Raw genomic sequence first — 19,623 nt, 5'->3', positions numbered from 1 at the left:
ATAGCAAAGCTTTTCTGCAAGCACCATGGCAACGTGCCTGCGCCATGTTGGACAAGATCTAGAAGAGGGGGAACGCAACCACCGCGGGGCTAATCGGAACATCTATTTCCATCGCCAGCCAACACCATGGCAGATTCTAATAAGCAGCCTGACCAACAAGAGGCTGTAAAAGAAAAAGAACTAATTGGTAAGCCCCAATTCGCTGTGTATTTGCTTGTAATGCGATTAATTTGTCTGCGCCACTTTCGTATCGCGCCAATCTCAGGCCACGCGGTTCATTTACTCAATTGTTTTAGTTAATTTTTCCTTGTGAGTTGTGACCGGCATTGACTAAATTAACTCACACTGAGTTGATTCTGAATGCTATGCAATAGTATCAAATTTGTAAATAAAGGCAGAAATTGTGTAATCAGCAGTGCATTGAGTGAACCAACGCATGCCTTCATGTTCAATGGCTATCGCTAAGCCACCCATGGATATTGGCTAAAACACTTATTACACAGTTTCAACACATGTGCAGTTATCTTTGCGGTTAGCGGTACAATTTTGGGGTAATTTCTTTATCAACTCATAATCCTAGCCTGGGGCAGCCCGACTGGAAAAAATGCCTCCACTACGCTGAAGTTCTCGGCGGAGGTGATGCGCCGAAATTTCGGCGCAAGGGTTTATGCGCCGAAATTATTTTACCAAGCCATGCTTCATGCGCCGAAAATTTTCAAGGCTTACTGATGGCTGCAGGCTGTAGCCACGCACTTTTCGTCGAGGGGGGGGGGGGGCTGGCGTGTGTGTGTGGCTGTCTTCCAGTGACTACTGTCTACAGACGGTTGTTGGCACGGTCGACGGGATCGGGCAGACAATATACATCAGCAGGCCATGCGGGACTGAGCACCAGCGTTCGCTATCACAAAATCTCCTGACTCACAAACTCACTGGCATGTTCACCTTTATTTTGTTGCTCGGCTCTGATCAGCAGTAGTGCCCAGCCGGTGACTGACGCCTGACGGGGCCTTCAACAGGCGTGGTGCAAGCACGGCCGATGGGATCGGGCAGATACCAGGCCACGCGGGACCGATTGCCAGCGTCCGCTCGCAAACCACACGCCGGAAATACAGGAATCACAGCGGTCAATACACACACGATAGCATACGTTATCTGAACTAGGGAATCCGACAATCCATAACCTCACTCTCGACCGGTGAACTGTTCCCGCCGTGGGAGAGTCACAATCAGGTTCGCTGAACGTGACTTAAATACCCTGAGACGAACACGAGACAAGATAAGTGATTTAAGATGTTTAACTCCCGAAGACATTTAATCCTCGCCGGCCGAGGGGGTTGGTGCCACCCCCTGACGGTTTTTTTCGCGATTTACGCCGAAGTACGCCGAAAATTTCGGCGCAAGCCGTCGATTTACGCCGAAGTACGCCGAAAATTTTCGGCGCAAACGCCCAACTACGCTCGAGTTCTCGACGAAAGCGTGCATTTTTTCCAGTCGGGTGGGGCAGCATATTGATATAACTCAGCTTCCATAAAATGGGGTTACTTGATTACCATGAGGGGTAACTTTGACAGGCCTGTGTAACTTTGGTTGAAGTAATCAGTAAGACAATGATTAAAGACAAGAAACTAGGCACATATGTACCCCTGCACTGGAACATGATTTGGTTGGAATTTCAGAAAATATCTTCAACCATTCAAAAGTTCTAACCCAAGAGCTTTGAAATTGGTTTAAAGTAAAGTTTTTAAGCACTAAGGTATCATTCTGTCCAATATATTAGTATTCAAGTCATGTTGATGTTTTATTGTGGGATAGGTTTAACTGTGACACAGGGGCTCTTAGTATAATGTACTGGGTATTGCCCAGCTTAGCCTTGCAAAATTTACTAATAACTAATAATACTTATAAGTAGGTAGTTAAGAAAAGGAGGCTTTATGCTTTAGGTACCTGCTTCATGTCATTATCCATCTCATGATTGATCTATGATCCATGATTTGGTTGGATAGTTAGTATATCTGAAATTCTGAATCTTTCACCTCATCCTTTGAGCTAAGCAGTGTCCTGATTTTCGTGAATTTGGGTGGAAACCCACACCTAACAGATTCTCTTTGTGACGTCCCGGAAAGCCAAACGACGTCCCTGACAGATAAAAGTCTATAGGTATATCGAACACCAAAAGCAAACTAACAAAAAGAAATATCACCTCTGCCTAAAAACATGGCTATGCAAAATGACAATAAATATATCCTAAGTCCTCAAAAACTCACTCTTACACTCAACTCCCCTTTCCTGGCCAACTGCAGCAACAGTAAACAACGCGGTTTTATTTTATTTTTGTTTTCTGTGCGTCAGATATGGATAAGTTTTTTCCTTTACCATGTGAAGGTAATGCTGCCATATGAAGGAGAAAAGATGTCGGAATAGAGGGATCTGAGGACGTCGTTTTCCACTTTTCAGTTTTAGTAACTGTGCAGTGTATAGATAAAAATTAATCATGCGAATATATTACTTGGACATTTATCTATAAGCACGCAACATACCTTTTGTATCAAATTACTGTAACATATTTAATTATTTTTTCCCCTCAGAAGGTCACAGTAACGGGTTAGCGCTGCCCCTTGAACATGCCCTTAAAAAGTAGTTAATTTTGCATATGTTGATAGTAGTTGGGGAAAAAGTTTTATGTTTATCTGTTTGAATTAAAATAAAGCTACCGAATTTCAACAGTATTAATTCAAGTATGTCGTCCTTGGCTTAAAAATACACGCAATGTTGGGGACGTCGTTTGACCTTGTTATTCCCATTTTATCGACGTCGGTACAAAACTGAAAAGTGCACAATGATTTCACATTTTTTTCCAGCCAAGAAAAATTCAGCGTCCACCTTGGAGTTTTCTTAATTGAATTTCATAACAGGAAGCTATGGAAATTAATTTTCCGAGCTGTTTTCCACCTCTTTGTTTGGACGTCTGTTTTTTTACATCAGTCCTCTTGCTCGATATGATATCCCTCTTATGACGTCAATATTTAGTGATAGCCGCTGGCTCTTGGGCTGATTTTTGTTGAAGCATATTTGTTGTTGACTGTTGTGTACGATCATGGACAAGAACTAGACATCTTCAAAGTGTTGTTTTGGTGTTTGTGGTGAATGCTTGAATTTTGTATTTTACTAGGGGTAAACTGGCATTACTTTGTGTCTATATATGATCATTTGAGGTGCCTTGAGGTGGTATTAGTCAATATTGCCAGTGAAAATCGCTAATTTAGATAAGGGCTTCAGTGGCTTAGGCTCCGCACCGATATCGACGTCCTTTTGAAATAGCGACGTCCTCGCGGCTTCAATCACACTCTCCGAAAAATCAATTTCAGGACACTGGAGCTAAGAGTTATACTTTAAATGGCAGGCTACCATTAAGGTATTTTCTAGGAAAGGCAGGCACTTACTACCTTATATTTTTTGTCTTTCTTCTGGAAATTTGTCATTTATGTAGGTGTTATGTAAAAATGTTTAACTGAAGTGCCTTGATATTACAGTTATCATTATTTTTTTTGGCATAATTACAACACTTTTTTTAGATGAGGCATGCATTTGAATTCTCAGCAAGACATTTTTAGAAAGGCATGGAGTATATTCCTAGCTCACAGGTTAAACCCACAGTGGATAATAAAGTCTTTGAAGAGAAACTCCTGCTTTAACTGCATGTTTTTCTGCTTTAACTGTATGTTTGTGAGGCACTGTTATTGCCTCAGAAAATTCTGTCATGCCTTTGAAAAGCTTGCTCATTTTGTGTGTTGTGACTACACTTATCAGCAATCACAATATTCACACTGTAATCCAGAAACCAAACTGGCCATAGGCCATCAGGCTTTAGTGGTGAAAGCTGTGGTATCATTCTTTCTGGCACTAGGATATGTGACTTTAGCCTTCCATAGTCAGGCCATGCTTTGCTGTGTGATCATTTTATTGTAATTTTCATGTTCTTTCATGTTGACTACCAGAAGTATCAAACCATTTTTTTTTGTGTGGTATAGATCCTGTACAACAAGCTCTGTTTGTAGCCAACTCTGGCCCCCTCTTTGTAAGTCTGCTCTTTTGAAGCATTTGGATATATTAAATGAAAGTACGCCCTCACTTTTTCCATTTGCCAGCATTGCCCTGAACTCTGAAGCATGTTCTCAGCCGCACTTCACATTGAGAAGTAAATATACTGAGAGATAAGGAACATAAGATAAGAAATGCTTGACCTCACAGTGGAGGGTCACTTTTGCTTGGACCCTTGAACTGTGCGCCGACCACACTCACTAAGCCGAATGGTCGGCACTGACTTTTTTTTAAACTTCATTTTGAAAACGACATTAATTTCCTAAGTCGAGGTTATTTCCGAATTTGACCACCAAAACTGTAAGCCATTAAAGGGACCCTCCCACCTTCAAAAAAGTTAATGAATTGGCATGAAAGTGATGTCGCTCGGTTCAGAAAGAGCAAAAACGAATATCTACCAAATTTCATCGAAAAATGTTCACCGGTTTTCAAGATATTAGACTTTTACTTTTGTTTACTTTTTGGGATCTCCGCTGTTCCTAGCGACTTTATTTGAAAGTGCGGCATTTGTTGCGCGCAAAGCAGCATATACCACCGCGTGCTACAAAACGTTTTAGTCAAACATTTAACGGACGTTCGAAAGCCTGATGACGTCATCAGATTCCCGTAATGGTTAAGAGATAGGGACCACGCTGGTCCCACCCTGCAAGTAAAGGGAAGAAATTTCTTGAACACCATAAAGCTGCGGGGGTTGCGACCAGGATAAATGGTGGTTTCTGAGCCTGGCCGCAAACTTGGCTATCTCAACTCAAAACTAATGTTAAGGTGGGGGGGTCCCTTTAAGTCGTTGAACGCTTATCAACAACGCTATTGTACCGCAACTGCTCGAACCGAGCGGGTAACACCGTGCCGTAAGTACATGTTTTGCTTTGATCGCATCGGTCAGTTGAGGTGTTGTCCGTTTTTTGTTGTTGTCGCTGAGCGTCCCGTTTTCCCGTTTCAGCCACCAAGGTCACCGGCACCGTCAAGTGGTTCAACGTCAAGAGTGGCTACGGCTTCATCAACAGGTACGCCGGAGCGGCGGCGCGGCGCCCTCTTTCCTCACGTGAGCGGCGCGCGGTACCGTATTTCCTTACACGCGGTGCCGTGGGGCGGTATGATGACTCATGGGATGCCGTCATGGGTGTCGCCGACGCCCTGCAGGTCGTGCGGGGTGACCCGGGCGGCAGACGCCGTCCCTGCCGCCACCCGATCGCGGTACGACGGTGTGCGGCCCGCCGTTCTGTTTTGCGCGCGTTTTACTACCGCCCCGTCGGCGCCGGCGCCTGCCAAAATAGCCTGGCCCGTCGGAGGGGAGGGAGGCGGGCCCGACCGGCGCCCGCCGCCGCCCCATGCCTAACGTACCCCGCCCCTGCCCCCGCCCCCCCGCCCCGCCCGACCGCCAGAAATGACACCAAGGAGGACGTGTTTGTGCACCAGAGTGCCATCACGCGCAACAACCCGCGCAAACTGGTGCGCAGCGTCGGCGACGGCGAGATCGTCGAATTCGACGTGGTGGTGGGCGAGAAGGGCAACGAGGCGGCCAACGTGACCGGCCCGTCGGGCGAGCCCGTCCAGGGCAGCAAGTACGCTGCGGACCGGCGCCGCCGCTACCGCCGCTACTTCTACGGTGAGGGGGCGGCAGGGAGCGGGCGGGGTCGCGGGGGGGGGGGGGGTAGGGTGGGTGAGGGGGGACGGGGATGCCGTATAACGAAGTGAGCTGGAGTATCATGGGGTTACGCATTTAGTTGAATCTTTGCACTCGATTTTCCTCACGAGAATTTAATCGTTGCAAGATTAGGGCTATGAAACGGTGGGTGGGACGATATTCTTATAGTTATTTCCCGGGTGCTTCAGTCGTCCGCGATGGTTGCGTATGTGGTTGTCAATGTCCTGATGTCTCGACTCTTCACGTGGCTTTGCTTGTATGGACAAAGTCGGCCGATTTAGTGATGAATCACGAACCTAAAGGCAACGGACTGTAGACTTGTACGTAGACTTGGTTTTGCTCGTGTACGTTTTGTTCAAAATAAACATGCAAGTCGTTTCGCTAAAAGCGGCCCTGGTGGCGCAGTCGGTTAAGGCGTCGACCCGCGGTGCGGGCGGTGCCGGATTCGGGTTCGATTCCCGGTTCCGCCCGTTCCGCGGGCGTCGTCCCCGGCTGTGTCATCAGGTGTGGGGTAGGTTCCCACTTCAGCCGTAGCCTGGGGGGTGGGGGAACAAGGGCCAGGAGGAGGAGGAGCCCTCCTGTAAATGGGCCATAAGTGCCCGTTGGAGGGAGGCCTGAATAAAAAAAAAAAAGTAAATGCTCTCGATCTTGCATGAGTTAGTTGTCATGAATAATTCCAGATTAAATATGTTTTGTCACTTTCTTTCATTCCCTTTTAGTATTTTAACGAATAAAACGGTACTGAGTGCTAACGTAATCGTAGGTGCCTTAGCGACTGGCATTTCCTTTCTCCGTATCTTTCAAAGCACTGCTCAGTATCTGTTTGCTCGGGCTTCTCCTATCAGCTTACCAGCCATTATATTGCTTGCCGGCGGGCACATTCGCCCCTTGGACGGCCGATCTGGCGCGATCACATTCTAGCCGAGCTTCGCTTCCACTGGCCGGTGTCTTAGCTGGCCGTCTGCTGCTGAGTCGCATCCGGCGCCGGCTGTCAGTGTGGGCTCTGTGCCGTGCGGGCCGCCGCTGCCGCCTGGCGCCGCCGCTTCTCTGACGCTGATCCGTGCCTGTTGTCACTGTTCTAGAGGACGGCGAGGAGGGTCACGAGTACCACGGTTAGTATGGGACACGGGCGGGGCGGGCCGTGATTGTAGCACGGGGGCGGGGGGGGGGGGGGAGTGGGTGTGAGGTGATTCAAGCGGCGGGGGTTCACTTGGCGATAGGGGTGTTGAATGTTGTGTGCACTGCTTGGGTAGGTGGTGGTGAGCGGGGGGGGGGGGCGGCTATGCACCCTAAATGACGTGTTTGGATCAGGGGTGCCCACGATATGCTCGAGTGGCGTGGCTGTACTACTGTTGTCACCTCTAAACACAGGTTGTGGTAGCTTGCCAGGTGGTTTGCCTTATTTTATTTGTTTTCTGCATGGTCGTTTGCCGCACGCTGAGGCCTGGGAGGACAGCTGGACGTACGGCAGACCACGGGTAACCGTAGTGCAGCTTTGGCCGTAATCCCATCGTGCGCTGACTCTGTAGGTCTTCCCTGCGCCAGAGATTGTAGAGCTTCCCTTCGCACAGGGAAGGAACGGATTGGCGTCCTAATTATAGCGGAAATGTTGTGGCTTGATTTGTACCGTCAGTATGTAACTTTCAAATTGCGGAGCATGAGATTGTGATTTTGTGTGCGTATTTAAAACATGGTTAAGATTAATTTGAACCTCGATTTCGGTTACACAAAAATTGGCATGTGATACGATAAGTGAATGCAGATTGCAATGGCAGGTAAGATGCTGGATCCGTTTATATTTTCCGGCATGCTGGTGCTTTGCACGGCCGTCCTTCGCTGGATGGCATTTGACCGTATCATATCAGTGGCTGTGTTTGTCCATGTCTGTTCTTAGCTGTGTCTGTTCTTGCTAGTCTTCGGATGTCTGACACAATGTCCGTGCCTTTCTGAGTCTGCGCTTGTTCAGAACTGTTTTCCGACCGTGCGGTGCTTCTGACCGCTTCTGTATCAGTTTTTGTATCGGTGTGCAACAGTGGATGAGCATATCCTTGCTGCTTTCTGACCCTGTGCTTACGTGTGTCTTTCCTTGTGTTTGTCTTACCGTGTTGTGCCTGTCCGAAACCCGGTGTCGTTTCGGCTCCGTTGACCGTTTGTATCGGTGTCGGTGTTTCAGATGACGAAGAAGAACTCGAGGACGACGGCGACCGCGAGGGCGGCGGTGACGGCGCCCGGGGCCGCGGTCGGGGTCGTGGCCGCGGCCGTGGCTACCGGCGCTACCCGCGCTATTTCCGGCGGCGGCGCGATGACGAGGGTGACGAGGAGGAACACCTAGAGGGTGAGGAGGAGCCGGCACCGCGACCCCGCGGCCGCGGCAGGGGCCGGCCGCGCGGCTACGGATACCGCGGCGGCGAGCGCGGCGGCGGCCGCGGAGGATACCGGCGCCGCGCCGACGAGGCTGCCGAGAACGGCGACTACGACGCCGAGTACGACGAGGACCTGGACCGGCCGCGCGGCCGTGGCGGCTACCGCGGCCGGTCGAGAGGTCGTGGCCGCGGCGGCCGGGGTCGCGGCCGTGGCGCCGGCCGGGGTCGCGGTGCGCCCCGCTCCGGCTCCCGCGAGGATACCGGCAAGGTGAGTACGGAGGGAGAGAGGAAGGGAGGACGGCAGGGAGAGGGAGGGAGAGTGCGAGACTCGGAGGTGAGCCGAAAGGAGGGTAGCCAGGCGCCGGTTCCCGTGTATATTGGCACGTGCATGTACCGTGGCGGCACCGGCCGGTGTGGACCGCCGGGCCCGCTGCCGGTGCCGCGCCCCTGCCTGTGCCCGCTCGCCCGCCCGCCCGCCGTCTCGTCTGTGTGTATTTAGTGGCCGTTACCCTTCACAGGGAGAGGGAGACGCCCAGGAGAACGGAGGAGCCGCGGAAGAAAAGGTGAGAGTTCGCACCGGCTGATGAAACTCGGCACAACCCCATCCTCCCGGCACACTTCGCTCCTCCGTCCAGAAACCCAACCACCTGGCGCATGTCTCTGTCTTGGTTCACGCTCGGTAGTTTCTCCGCGCGTCTGCCTGTGACCTGCCCCGGTCGGGTGGTTGTCGGGTGGGTGGGGGCGCACTGTATGTGTTGTGTGGTCTCTGGACCCAGCTCTGCGGCCCGGGTCTGTCCCAGCCTGCATGCTGAGCCTGTCCTGTGTGTTTGGTGTTCGGCAGTCGGCACCGGCCCCCGCCGCCGCGGAGACTGCTCCGGCCAAAAAGGAGGCGCCCGCACCGGCCAAGGTCAGTACGGGGCACGCTGGCACACATGCACAGCACATGGGGTAGTGTGCAGAGTGGGGTGATGGTGTGGGGTGGTGTGTCTGGTAGTTTCACTCCGGTGTGCTGTTTGCGAGTGGGGTTCTGTGGAGTTTCAAATGTATCGGTCTGGTTTGGTTGCTGGGTTTTGCTGTGTATCTGACTCGTTGAACGTGATATCTGTGCTCGTCCCGTGGTCCGTGGCGGTAATTGCCTTTGCGCTTGATACCCTATCTTATGAGATGCCTTTGCTGCTTCGCTGAAAGCCTGGCGTGACGTTTTGTATCTTGTGGGTTCACACAACACGTAAGAAAGCCTGCTCTTTTGATATGAAGTCTAACCATGTGATGATGATTGTTATTTAAACCAATTCTACGGTCTTACCATCGAACGTTTGAACTGGTGCACTTTGTTGTTGTGTGGTTTAAACGTCTGTTCTCCGACTGAACTAACCCCCAGTGGTGTGCTGTGATGTGTCCTCCAATGTGCCCCTATCGCCCCCTGTGAGTCGGTGTGTCGGCGGGCGCCCTCTGTGTGTGACACCTTACTCGTCTGTCGGCAGTCTGACGCCCAGCCCGTGGAGAACACAACCTCCGAGAGTCAAGCCTAGGCGGGCGGCCGGGCTCCGCCGCCGCCGCCGCTGCCGCCCGCCCTCCCAGACACCGTCAGATTAGCCCTGTTCCGCCGGGCGGCGCGGCGGCGGTCGGCGCCGGCCGCGCGGCCAGCGGTGGCCGCTCCATCGGCCGCCGGCCGCCGTGTAGATACCAGCTGGAGCCACGGCGCCCTTGTGAGCTGCCGCTCCGTGCCAGCGACAACACCTTTCCTTTTATTGAGCGAGAGCGCGAGTACTGAGATAAAACTGCTTGATTACACAAATCAGAATGGCTCCCACTAAAAGGAGAGAGTGCGCCGTCGCTGAGACGAGTTTTGTGAATAGCGTGTTTTCGACAGCATCATCGCACACGCACGCGCGGGGCGCCGCCGGCCGCCGCTGCCGACCATCCGTCACCAAACGAGGCGGGCCGGCGCCGCCCCAGGCCATTCTGATTTGGCGCGTGACGACTTTTTCACGGCGGCCGCCGGGCCGCTGTGCTGGCCGCTCCCACCTTGCATGCCGTTTGCCGCTAATGAGTCAGTCCGAGTCCGTACGTGCACATGTTGCGGGACATCACGAGTCACCGGCCTGAGAGTCCGCAGGTCGGCGGCCGCGCGCCGCCGGCCGCCGGGGCGCTGTCCACCGGCCGCCCCGGCGCGGGGCCGGCCGCCGCGCGGGGACCGACCAGCACCCCCGCCGCGCGGTCGGCCCCCAACACCACACCACATGTACTGGTCATAATACAATGCGAGTACAAAACTGAGTAATTTCAAGTTTTGGCCAGTGCAGAAATCTGTTACTGCTGTCTCTCCGTTTTTGTTTTTGGTGAGAATCGGCCCCCGGGCTCTGTCTCGGTGTTGACTTTTGTACTTTGTTACGAGTTTTGACGCCAAAAAGATTGTGAGTTTCAAAACATGTGCATTTCAATAAACTTCTCATTGACTGTGGCGTATTGGGTTTTCATGACGGTTGACGGGATCAAGTCTGGAACCGAACTGGGGTGATTACATCTGTGATGGATCTAGTTAGCTCGGATCTGCGGTCATTGGGGCTGACAGGGACCAGGAGGACCAGAGGCTCATGAAAACTTGCCTTTGTTTTGTTTATCCGAGGTCCTGGGGCTGACTTGAGACGGTCGGCTGGTGTGTACCTGAAGGCCTAACATACGCCACACCATAATGCTGGGATAATCATGTCATTATGCTTAGAAAGTTCTATTTCTGACTCGTTCTGCCGGTGGTGGCTGGGGACTGATGCCCTTCGCTGAGGGTGACGTGGAATAGTACCGAGCTGTGACCTTGACCCACCCAGGTGCCTCCTCAGTCCCCGTTGGACAGCGCGCAGCGGTGGCGTGTGCCTGCCGGCGCGGGCTGCTACCGGCGTAAACAAACGCAAGCCTTTGTGGTATCTTCGGACGGCCTCTGGTAAGCATCACACCCTATTATGCATCATTTGGCTGCATCGTGCGATGCTTTGTGGAGTGCTGTTTCAGCGTGATGGCTAAGAGCGTTTGCGTGGTTGCTGTTGTCCATGGACCCTGAGCTATAACCTACGCAGATGTTCTTACAGTCAACCGGTACTTGCCGGTAACGGACTTCATAGAGCTTTCATTGAACTGCGTAACGCGCTTTACACTACCGCTTGATGAGCTGATATATTGTCTTTATTTGGGCATGGGCAGATCACAGAAACAAGTGCGCAAGAAGTATATACATAAGATCGTCTGATTCGACTGGAATATGAGTGGCCGGTCTTGGCCGCCGCCCGACGTCCGTCCGTCACATGTCTCAAAACATCCAACCGCCCTATAAGGTCAGTCCGCAAAATACTCTGCCTCTCAAACGGAACCCACTCTCTCCCAAACCTCACACACTCCTCCACTCGGCACAGGCACTCACGGTATAAACAAACACTCGTCCAAAGATAAAACCCGGGTGCCTGTGCGTCGCACGTAACAATCATCAACGCCCCACTCGCGCGGCCAGAACCCGCGCGCTAAAAGTCTGTCACCTGCGAGGGAGCGCGACACCGAACGGCGTTCTCGCTCTTCCCGACGGGCATCTCGAGCGCGAAGGTGACGCCCCGCTGGGGCGAGCGTGGATGGGCGGCGTTCATGACGCGGTTGCCGTCCGCTCCGACACCGAGCAGGGCCAGCACTCGGTCCTTGTTTCGCGACACGAACTCCTCTAGCATCCGTGTGGGAAACTCAGTTTGCGTTTCCTGGTCACAGGTGGCGCGCGCGGCGGGCTGCTGGGCCGTGCGGGCCGTGAGCGTCTGTAAGAGCTGTACGGCCGTCTGGACCTGAAACATGGAGAGCGTGGTCACTATCGGTCCGCCTGGATCAGTATTCGGTCGAGTTGGTGTACACAGGGTTGGAGCTAGCTTCCAAAGCCTAAAGGCCTAGTTTGTAGTAGCCGAGAGCCGCGCTGTTCAGTCGTCCCATTGTCCTTTGAATTCAAAGACTTTGAAGCAAACCGATCTTGCCGAGTGCGGAGGACATTCGCCAGTCTCAGAGGGTCCACAGCGGTTTCTGAGAGCCCTATCCTAGTTCGAAGGGACCTGCGCCGGTCTAAGATAGCTCAAGGTTTTGGTAGGTATAACTCTGTAGGTCGCGCGGCCCTCGGACCGGTGAGTCGGACCTGACATCGTCACAATGCGTCCAGTCCTGGTCCCTGTTGTTTGGCGACTGCTTTTGAAATATGTGTGTATTTTTTTCTTGATATGAAGACGGATAAGACAGACGAATGGAAGCTTTTGTGGAAGCTTCCGGCTCTCCAAGACGCTGCCTGCGGGCGCAGTTATGTCTCCGATCCATACGTAAGATGACAGTAAAACTGTAATACTGGACATTCGTGCTGCAGCAGTTACCGCTAGCATTAATAGCCCGTCTTCGCACTACATTTTAGGATTGAGCGTGCGAAATACTTCGAGGGCGTGCACCTGCATTGATCCTACATGCATGAGTCATGCGACGGGGCGGGACTTAAAAAGCGTGAGTGAATTGAGTAATTTGTTAGTTGAATAAGCTATTCAGAAAACGAATCATAGACAGCAGCCTCATTTGTTCTAGCCTCGAGATTTGTGCTGTTTACGCTGCCCTATCATTATATCGTCGAGTTTCATCAGCCTAATAGCCACGCTGTACAACTGTGCATTTGAAAAGTTGCCTCGCTGGATCATAAGCCGCGCGACTAAGCCGTTGGCAGTTGGCACTATATAACCGTTTAACCGGTAAAGAGCCAACTAACTTCCTCACACTAATATCCCAATTGGCAATGCTAGCAGTCCCACTCCAATGCTTCAGCCTCTTCAGTATAGTAACACCGCTCGAGCCATTTCGCTCCAATAAAATAGTCTGAGTCGGTCGTCAATTAACTCGGCTGGCGGCTGCGGCAGACGACCGGCGGTCCCCGGGGCCCGGCTCGTGGGAGGGCGCGACTCGACTTTCCGACGAACCCCTGCACCCTCCATCGACTGGCCAGCTGATCGGCGCGGCGCTGGGCGGACGCGGGCCATGAACGGGGACCATCACTCAACCGAACGGCTCCCCAGAGCGGCGGCTGACGGCGCCGTTATTGCGCTGCAACGACAGCCGCGGAGCTCATCTGCATCTGCATACTGGCCGGTACGGGCGACAGGAGACGGGCCGAATAGGTCGGACAGGGGAGAGTGGTCCTCATCCAGGGAGTCCAGTGAAGTGAGCCAGAACTCATAACTTTAGACCGAGAGATGGTTAGGAAGGTGAGGAAACAGTTCGTCTCTCCGAGTTGTTAATTCGTGCAGGGCTTTGAACTATCACTCTAGCTATGGAGCTTTACAATTCTGCTCGTTCCAGCTCTTAGTAACCAATTCCGTCGCCGACCGCCTGAGGGTCAGTTTCTCCTCCCCGCCCCTGTCCAGCCCCTCCCTTACCTGGTCGTGAATTTGGTCGACCTTGGCTCGGCTGTCGTCGGGTGGCCGGTCTCGCTCCCGGGGCCGGTCGGTTGCCATGTTGTCCAGGGAGCCGAGCCGCCGCAGACGGAGCACCATCGGCGACAGGGAGGTGGAGTGCTGACCGCCCAGCGGACTGCGCTCGGCGCCCCGCCGCGGCCGCAGCAGCGGCTCCGAGTCCTCACTGTAGGGGGGGGGGGAGAGGAGGTCACAAAATAGACATAAACTAAAACTTGTGTCAGTTGACGAAACCACTTCACAACATTGAAGCCTGAATGAAGGAAACAAAGCGACTGGAAGGAAACAAAGTGACTGGATGGAACAAAAATAATTTCGTGTGTACTTTGTAGTGATTGAAGGAAAGTGGAAATGATTTCGGGTAGAGAGCCCAGCGTCGATAAGTTCGCTATGCATATTTCGTCCGTCCTCAAGCCAGTTTGATAATGCCGCCTGAATGATGCTGTACCGCCCGACACTGAAGCTGATATTCTCGACGACAGATGGCTCTGAGCGTCTGTCCCCTGGATCATGCTGTGCCGCAATACACAGCAGTTACTTATCCCGCCGACAGATGGCCATGAATGTCTGCCGCCTGAAGCATGCTGTGCCGCAGTACACAGTCGTTTCTTATCCCGCCGACAGATGGCCATGAATGTCTGCCGCCTGAAGTAGGCTGTGCCGCAGTGCACAGTAGTTACTTATTCCACCAACAGATGGCTCTCAGTGTCCACCGCCTGGAGCATGCTGTGCCGCACTACATGAGGGCTCCTGCGCGCCGGCCGGGGTCGCCTTGTATCGAGCGGCGTGTCTCAACAACTCGGCGGGGATCGTATGTGCTGAAGGATATCATTGTAATATCATTGTAATATCATTGTAATATCACCGAAAGTCTGCATAGATGATAGCTACTATATATTTGCAAATGACGTTTTACACACTTATCCTGTCCGAGCAAGGTGTTCGATCGATGAAAATAGCTTTATCCACAAATTATGATATGGTGTAAACGAGTATTTTGATGCGGTAAAGTTTCAGCTGAGGTTAAGGCGGAGACTGATCCATCTCTGATGTTTACATCTCCAGCACATTGATCTGCCCTGTACCCCCGGTGGTACAATTTGACGCTGGTCCGGCGGACCGGACAAACATCCTTTTGTCTGGCGCGGGTCGGCCGACCGGCATCGATCCCCAGGTAAAAGCAATCATCTAACACACTTCGGGACCGCGTCGGCGTCGTATGTTGCCGGCTCTCCTTTCTCACAATGGAGAAACTATTTCCATCAGCGGCCGCGCACCGCTGCGCCGCCCGGTTTAATACTGAGCGAGTGAGACGGACGGGCACATCACCCCCGTCCCGGCCTGGAAAGCAGCGCTGTGACAGCCGGCTTTCACGGGGCCGGCCTGTGCGTGACAAGGCATCGAACGCCGGACCGATTGCCGAGTGCTGTGCGGGACGGGAGCGCGGGCCCACCGATGGTACGGTCGGGATGGCGCGGTAGGAGTCCCAGATGAGCGCCGGAATATTGGTGCTGAGAAATGCTGGTGCTCTGGTAAATATCGAGCAGTACAGGGGTGAACAGATGTTTATTTAGTCGAGGGTCAGGATAGACGTTCCGATTAAATTATCATGCCCATATGCCCGTAAAACACACAAACGGTGGCAAGACAGGACTTATGAGTTATGAAGCCAGTTCAAAAGGAGGAGAAAAAAATCTCTTAAATCTCAACTTGTCAGAAGTATTGCTCCAGTTTCCTGTTTACTCATTGGCAATGACGTTCTTCCAAAATGTGTTGTGGATACATTTTACCTGCGCTGGTTGTTGGCGCATACCAGCGACGAGTTATTTTCCTATAGTCACGCTGCTAATAGATTCAGCTCAGGGAATGCGACACACAGTTCAGCAAACTTCGCGGAGCTTGTTAAGCCGGAATGTCTCTATGATACCTTCATTTATTAGCATAAATTGCACTATTCATTCCTGATGGCGCCATTTCTTCACTGACACGGCCAGTCTAATTAGTGTCGAGATTTAGTTGGACATCTCATTTGGCGCGGTGCAACAGAGACAAAGTGGCGGCTAACCAGCTCTGCAAAAGGCGGAACTCGTTGGTTTGTTCGAAACTTTCAGAAGCAATTCTCATTTTTTTGTAGTGTCGCACCTTTTAAAGTTCGTGACGTTTTTAAGTATTTTCATTTGTAGAAATCAAGGGGTGTTTATGCATAGATGCAATGATCTCTCATGCCTTTGGACCTAATTCCATCGTCTCCGGCCCCTAGTTTCAACAGCTCACACCTTCCCAGACCGCAGTCGACATGAAGTGGTTAGTGGCTAGCGACTGGTATAACTACTGCCGTCCCGCACATTCAACCAGGCGTCTTCTCACCGTAACGGGCCGTCCCGAGGGAAATTAGTCCCTCAGCAATGCACCGGTCAGTGCCCGCATGTTCTACCGTCACCGAGTCGAGCAATAAGACGCGACTACGACACGGTGGCGTCGGCTCTGCGTCGAACCTTCCTGACACATGGACTGCCGGCTATAATAAGGCCGATAAATCCGACTCAACGGGACGGAACGGTATCGGAAAAATGTGACTCTTAGACAGTGAACGTCCGAGGGACGCACTGAGCGGACTGGTGTCCTGCCTGGCGGACTGGGACGGCTTCATCAAGCTGTGACGTTCTATCGCCGAGATAGTACGTACCTTCGGAAGAGACGGTGTTCTAAAGTGACTAAAGAAAAAAAAATAAAGTAAGCAAATAAAGTTGAACGCATCGCATCGTGTCATTTTGATCAATCATGATCTCTCTGAACTTGACCTTCACGGGCAGTGACAATGGAAATACAAGTGCAATGTCCAGAAATGTATCTCACAAATCACAAGTAACTAACTGTGATTTCGCGCCACCAGCGTTTCGAAAGCATATGACAATTTACGTCTGTGTACTTTTCCAGTGAAGCGCTAATAATGAATTCTGTCCACCTAAGCCAAGATATGAGGGAAGCAAATCTCAACATTTGCTCAGCGCGGTCGTGTTTGCATTCCCAGCGGGGCACGTCATTTGCCAGCTGAAGTGCCTTTTCTGAGACCGGGCGGCCGTGCTGTGTCCGCTTCCGCCCGCCTCTGTCCCAGGTGACCGGGCCGAGAGGCCGAACAGCTCAGCTGGAGCGCGAACACCCCTGAGCGCTCCAAACACTTCAGCCCCGGACACTCTATACCTACACTCCAACATGGAAACTCGGGACACTCCACACTTTGCACTCTACACTTTGAACACCCCAACTCTATGCACTCCAAACACTTGAATCCTGAACGCTTCAAGCCCTTTAAGCTGACTTTCTCATTCGTAGCTGTCGGCTTTAGTGACTATCACCGTAATTGAGCTTGAAGGCGAGGGCGACAGCGCACGTCGCTCTCATGAAAAACTAACAAGCCTCGCCGCCGGCCTAAGCTCTGCAATCTTTTCACACGCCTTCAGCAAATATTTAGAGCGTCACTTCGCACTGTTTCAATTTGACGCTGCGAGCGTCGGCGCTTCAGCTGAACGAAATCAGTCCAAGAATACTCTGATATGATGCCTTTCTTATTATGGCTTCACAGTTTAACCTGTTCTGTTTCCCTGAATGGCTCACAAGCTCACCAACTCTACGTTATTGTTTGACCCTCGACTCAGCTGGTCAAGGGTACTAGACCTTCGGCGGCAAAAGCCTTGTTAGCGCTGGTTCGTCGCTCGATAGTTCGGTCGAAGCCGCAGGGCAAGGGAGGTGTGTGGTTGGTGGGAACTACCACAGCTGGTTGTTTGGTGGGAATGTGTTGAGTGGACCTTACTTCTTGTTTTGAGCCTGATATTTGGCTCATGATATCCACAGATTATGCTTTTACCAAGAGATGCAGTAAGCGGTGAACAGGAAAGGTCACAAAGTGCAGATGTAACAAAATAAACAAATTAAACACAACAGCAGCACAAATCCGTGCTGCTAAGGCACGCCCAAATAGAACCACGTTACATTTCACAACACTAGGTACACCTCTACATTCTCACTGCAGGCGTTTCGACACCACACTTACCAGAAGAGTCTGCTGTTGCCATTGCGGCGCATGTTGGGCGATTGCGGCGAGAGTGGCGGGTCCTCCACCTCCTCTGCCTCCTCCTCTGCCTCGTTGTCCTCGCTGATGGAGGGCAGTGTGTGACCGGGGCCGACGCTGTTCTCCGTGTCCTGGGAACGCGCGGAGCAGGGGCTGGTTACAGGCAGGTATGGCAAATTTATACGGAAGGGTAAGGGTGGACATTTCTACGGAATGTAATATTTGACCTGTGGAAATGAAGTCCATAATCAAATCTGAGCTGAGTATGAAGTATATTTTGAAAAAGAGATCTGAGCTAGCTTTATCGATGAACATTTTTATGAAAGGCAACTGAGTTATCATTTGTCTTTGTGCAACGTTGTTGTATAGAAGCAATGTTGCCTAGGATCAAATGTTCTCGAGTTTCAGAACTCGGCGGAAGTGTCTGAAGTCGTTTTTGCGTGCCAGCTCCTGTGTGCTGCAGCCGCGCTCGTCTATTCAGCGCTGGGCGGTTCGGTGGACCACGCTGAATGGGTGTTTTATGGGCCGATTTCACGGACCGGTGCGATCGTCCGGCCAACACAGCGCAAAGGCAAACTTCAAAGGAAGGCGCCAGGGTGAGAAAAGGCAAGGAAGCGAACCACACAGAGACCGTGTTCCCAGTGGGCGCCGGCTCAGAAGAGCGAACGCGAGTAGTATGAGATTTTGATAATCCGGACTAACAAAGGGAAGACATTGTCTCAACGCAAAAGCATTGTTTCGGTTTACAGCTCTATCATCCAACATCTGTTTTTCTGCTTTATCACAAAATGTTTCTGAAATAGTTGAAAGCTGCCTCGATTTACAGGAAGTGTTTTCGCTAACTAGCACAGCTATCTGATGGACAAAGTCTGTCTGTCAAATATCTCTGACAAGTAAAGTTACTCTACCTGCCTGGTATCGGTCAGTTTGTGCCGCTTTTGTACGAAGTAACTACGGCTCAGTTTTAACAAGCTTTTAAAAGTTTGGCATTAACAACACCTTGACACAGTATTATATCTGCATTCCCCAGCCCGAAAGTTGACACTGTAAAAGCATAGAATTATGTTATCTATGCTAAAAGTAAAGCCAATAGCACAATTTAGTCTGCGACCCACTCCACCTAATTGCAAATCACTATTGGGAAGCCGTGTCTACATATAGATGCAGTTTCACCCCATGACCTTCTAGCAGTATTGTGTCATTGCTATTTGACCCTGTGATCAGAGTACACGGTATGGTATAGCTTTCTTGACCCCGAGAGGAACAGCAGTCAGCCAATGGTGGTCAATGGTCACCACTCTCGGCCAAACGGCCACTGAACCCCACAGCACCGCAGTGGGACAGTTTACGACTCGAGAAAAGCCTTCGACGCTGACATGTGCAAATTGATTCAGGAAGAGATGGAAGAGAGAGAGAGAGAGAGAGAGAGAGAGAGAGAGAGAGAGAGAGAGAGAGAGAGAGAGAGAGAGAGAGAGAGAGAGAGAGAGGGAGAGAGGGAGAGAGGGAGAGACAGATAGACAGACAGACAGACAGGCAGACAGACAGTCTAGGGAGAGATGGTCGGAGGATGAGGGAGGGAGGGATGGGAAAGAGAAGTAGAAAGAAAGAGGGAGGGTATAATTTCTGGAAAAATACCGACGGAAAATATAGTTTTTTTTTCGTCGGTATTTTACTGCATTCGCCAACATCGTAATGTAACTAGTATAGACCAACTTGGGTATTCCATTTGAAAGGACCATGCAAAGTGCATTTGCTACGAAGATTTCACTGGAGCTTCGGACTAAACAAGCGTTAAAATTTATTTAAAAATATTAGTAAGCGCAAAGCACTTCATGACAGATAATCAGCAATCAACGACTTACGTAACGGTGACAAAGAGCCACTTCACGGGATTTATAGCATGACTAACGACCAAATCTTTCAAACGAGCGCGCTCCCGAGAATAGCGCGCGCTGTTTAATTCAGATGGCTGGGTCGGCA

At 51.5% G+C, this 19,623-nt stretch overlaps 2 protein-coding genes across 4 annotated transcripts in view; one reads left to right on the top strand and one right to left on the bottom strand.

Annotated features, from left to right (window-relative positions):
* Positions 1-23: 23 nt before the first annotated feature.
* On the top strand, positions 24-10,573 carry LOC122374985 (Y-box factor homolog). 3 transcript variants are annotated; one of them, XM_043354110.1, is made up of 8 exons: positions 24-187; positions 5,042-5,105; positions 5,484-5,707; positions 6,829-6,858; positions 7,920-8,377; positions 8,628-8,672; positions 8,951-9,016; positions 9,594-10,573. In XM_043354110.1, the coding sequence occupies exons 1-8, from the start codon at positions 127-129 to the stop codon at positions 9,639-9,641; spliced, it is 996 nt and encodes a 331-aa protein (XP_043210045.1). In that variant the 5' UTR covers positions 24-126; the 3' UTR covers positions 9,642-10,573. The 3 variants fall into 3 exon arrangements, with proteins under 3 accessions (XP_043210045.1, XP_043210046.1, XP_043210047.1); XM_043354111.1 differs by lacking the exon at positions 6,829-6,858 and having other exon boundaries at positions 28-187; XM_043354112.1 differs by lacking the exon at positions 8,951-9,016 and having other exon boundaries at positions 28-187.
* A 694-nt stretch (positions 10,574-11,267) lies between these two features.
* LOC122374984 (potassium voltage-gated channel subfamily H member 8-like) overlaps positions 11,268-19,623 on the bottom strand; it is a gene marked incomplete at its 5' end in the record, with an annotated part of 45,363 nt that continues 37,007 nt past the window's right edge. Inside the window, 3 exons of the mRNA XM_043354109.1 lie at positions 11,268-11,927; positions 13,539-13,740; positions 17,626-17,774. Coding sequence (XP_043210044.1) covers positions 11,622-11,927; positions 13,539-13,740; positions 17,626-17,774 — 657 coding nt within the window. The remainder of the gene's footprint in view (positions 11,928-13,538; positions 13,741-17,625; positions 17,775-19,623) is intronic.

The sequence above is a fragment of the Amphibalanus amphitrite genome, unplaced genomic scaffold (assembly GCF_019059575.1).
Source record: "Amphibalanus amphitrite isolate SeventyFive unplaced genomic scaffold, NRLGWU_Aamphi_draft 001751F_arrow, whole genome shotgun sequence".
Taxonomy (NCBI): Eukaryota; Metazoa; Arthropoda; class Thecostraca; order Balanomorpha; family Balanidae; genus Amphibalanus; species Amphibalanus amphitrite.
This window is presented reverse-complemented; position numbering and strand designations above follow the sequence as displayed.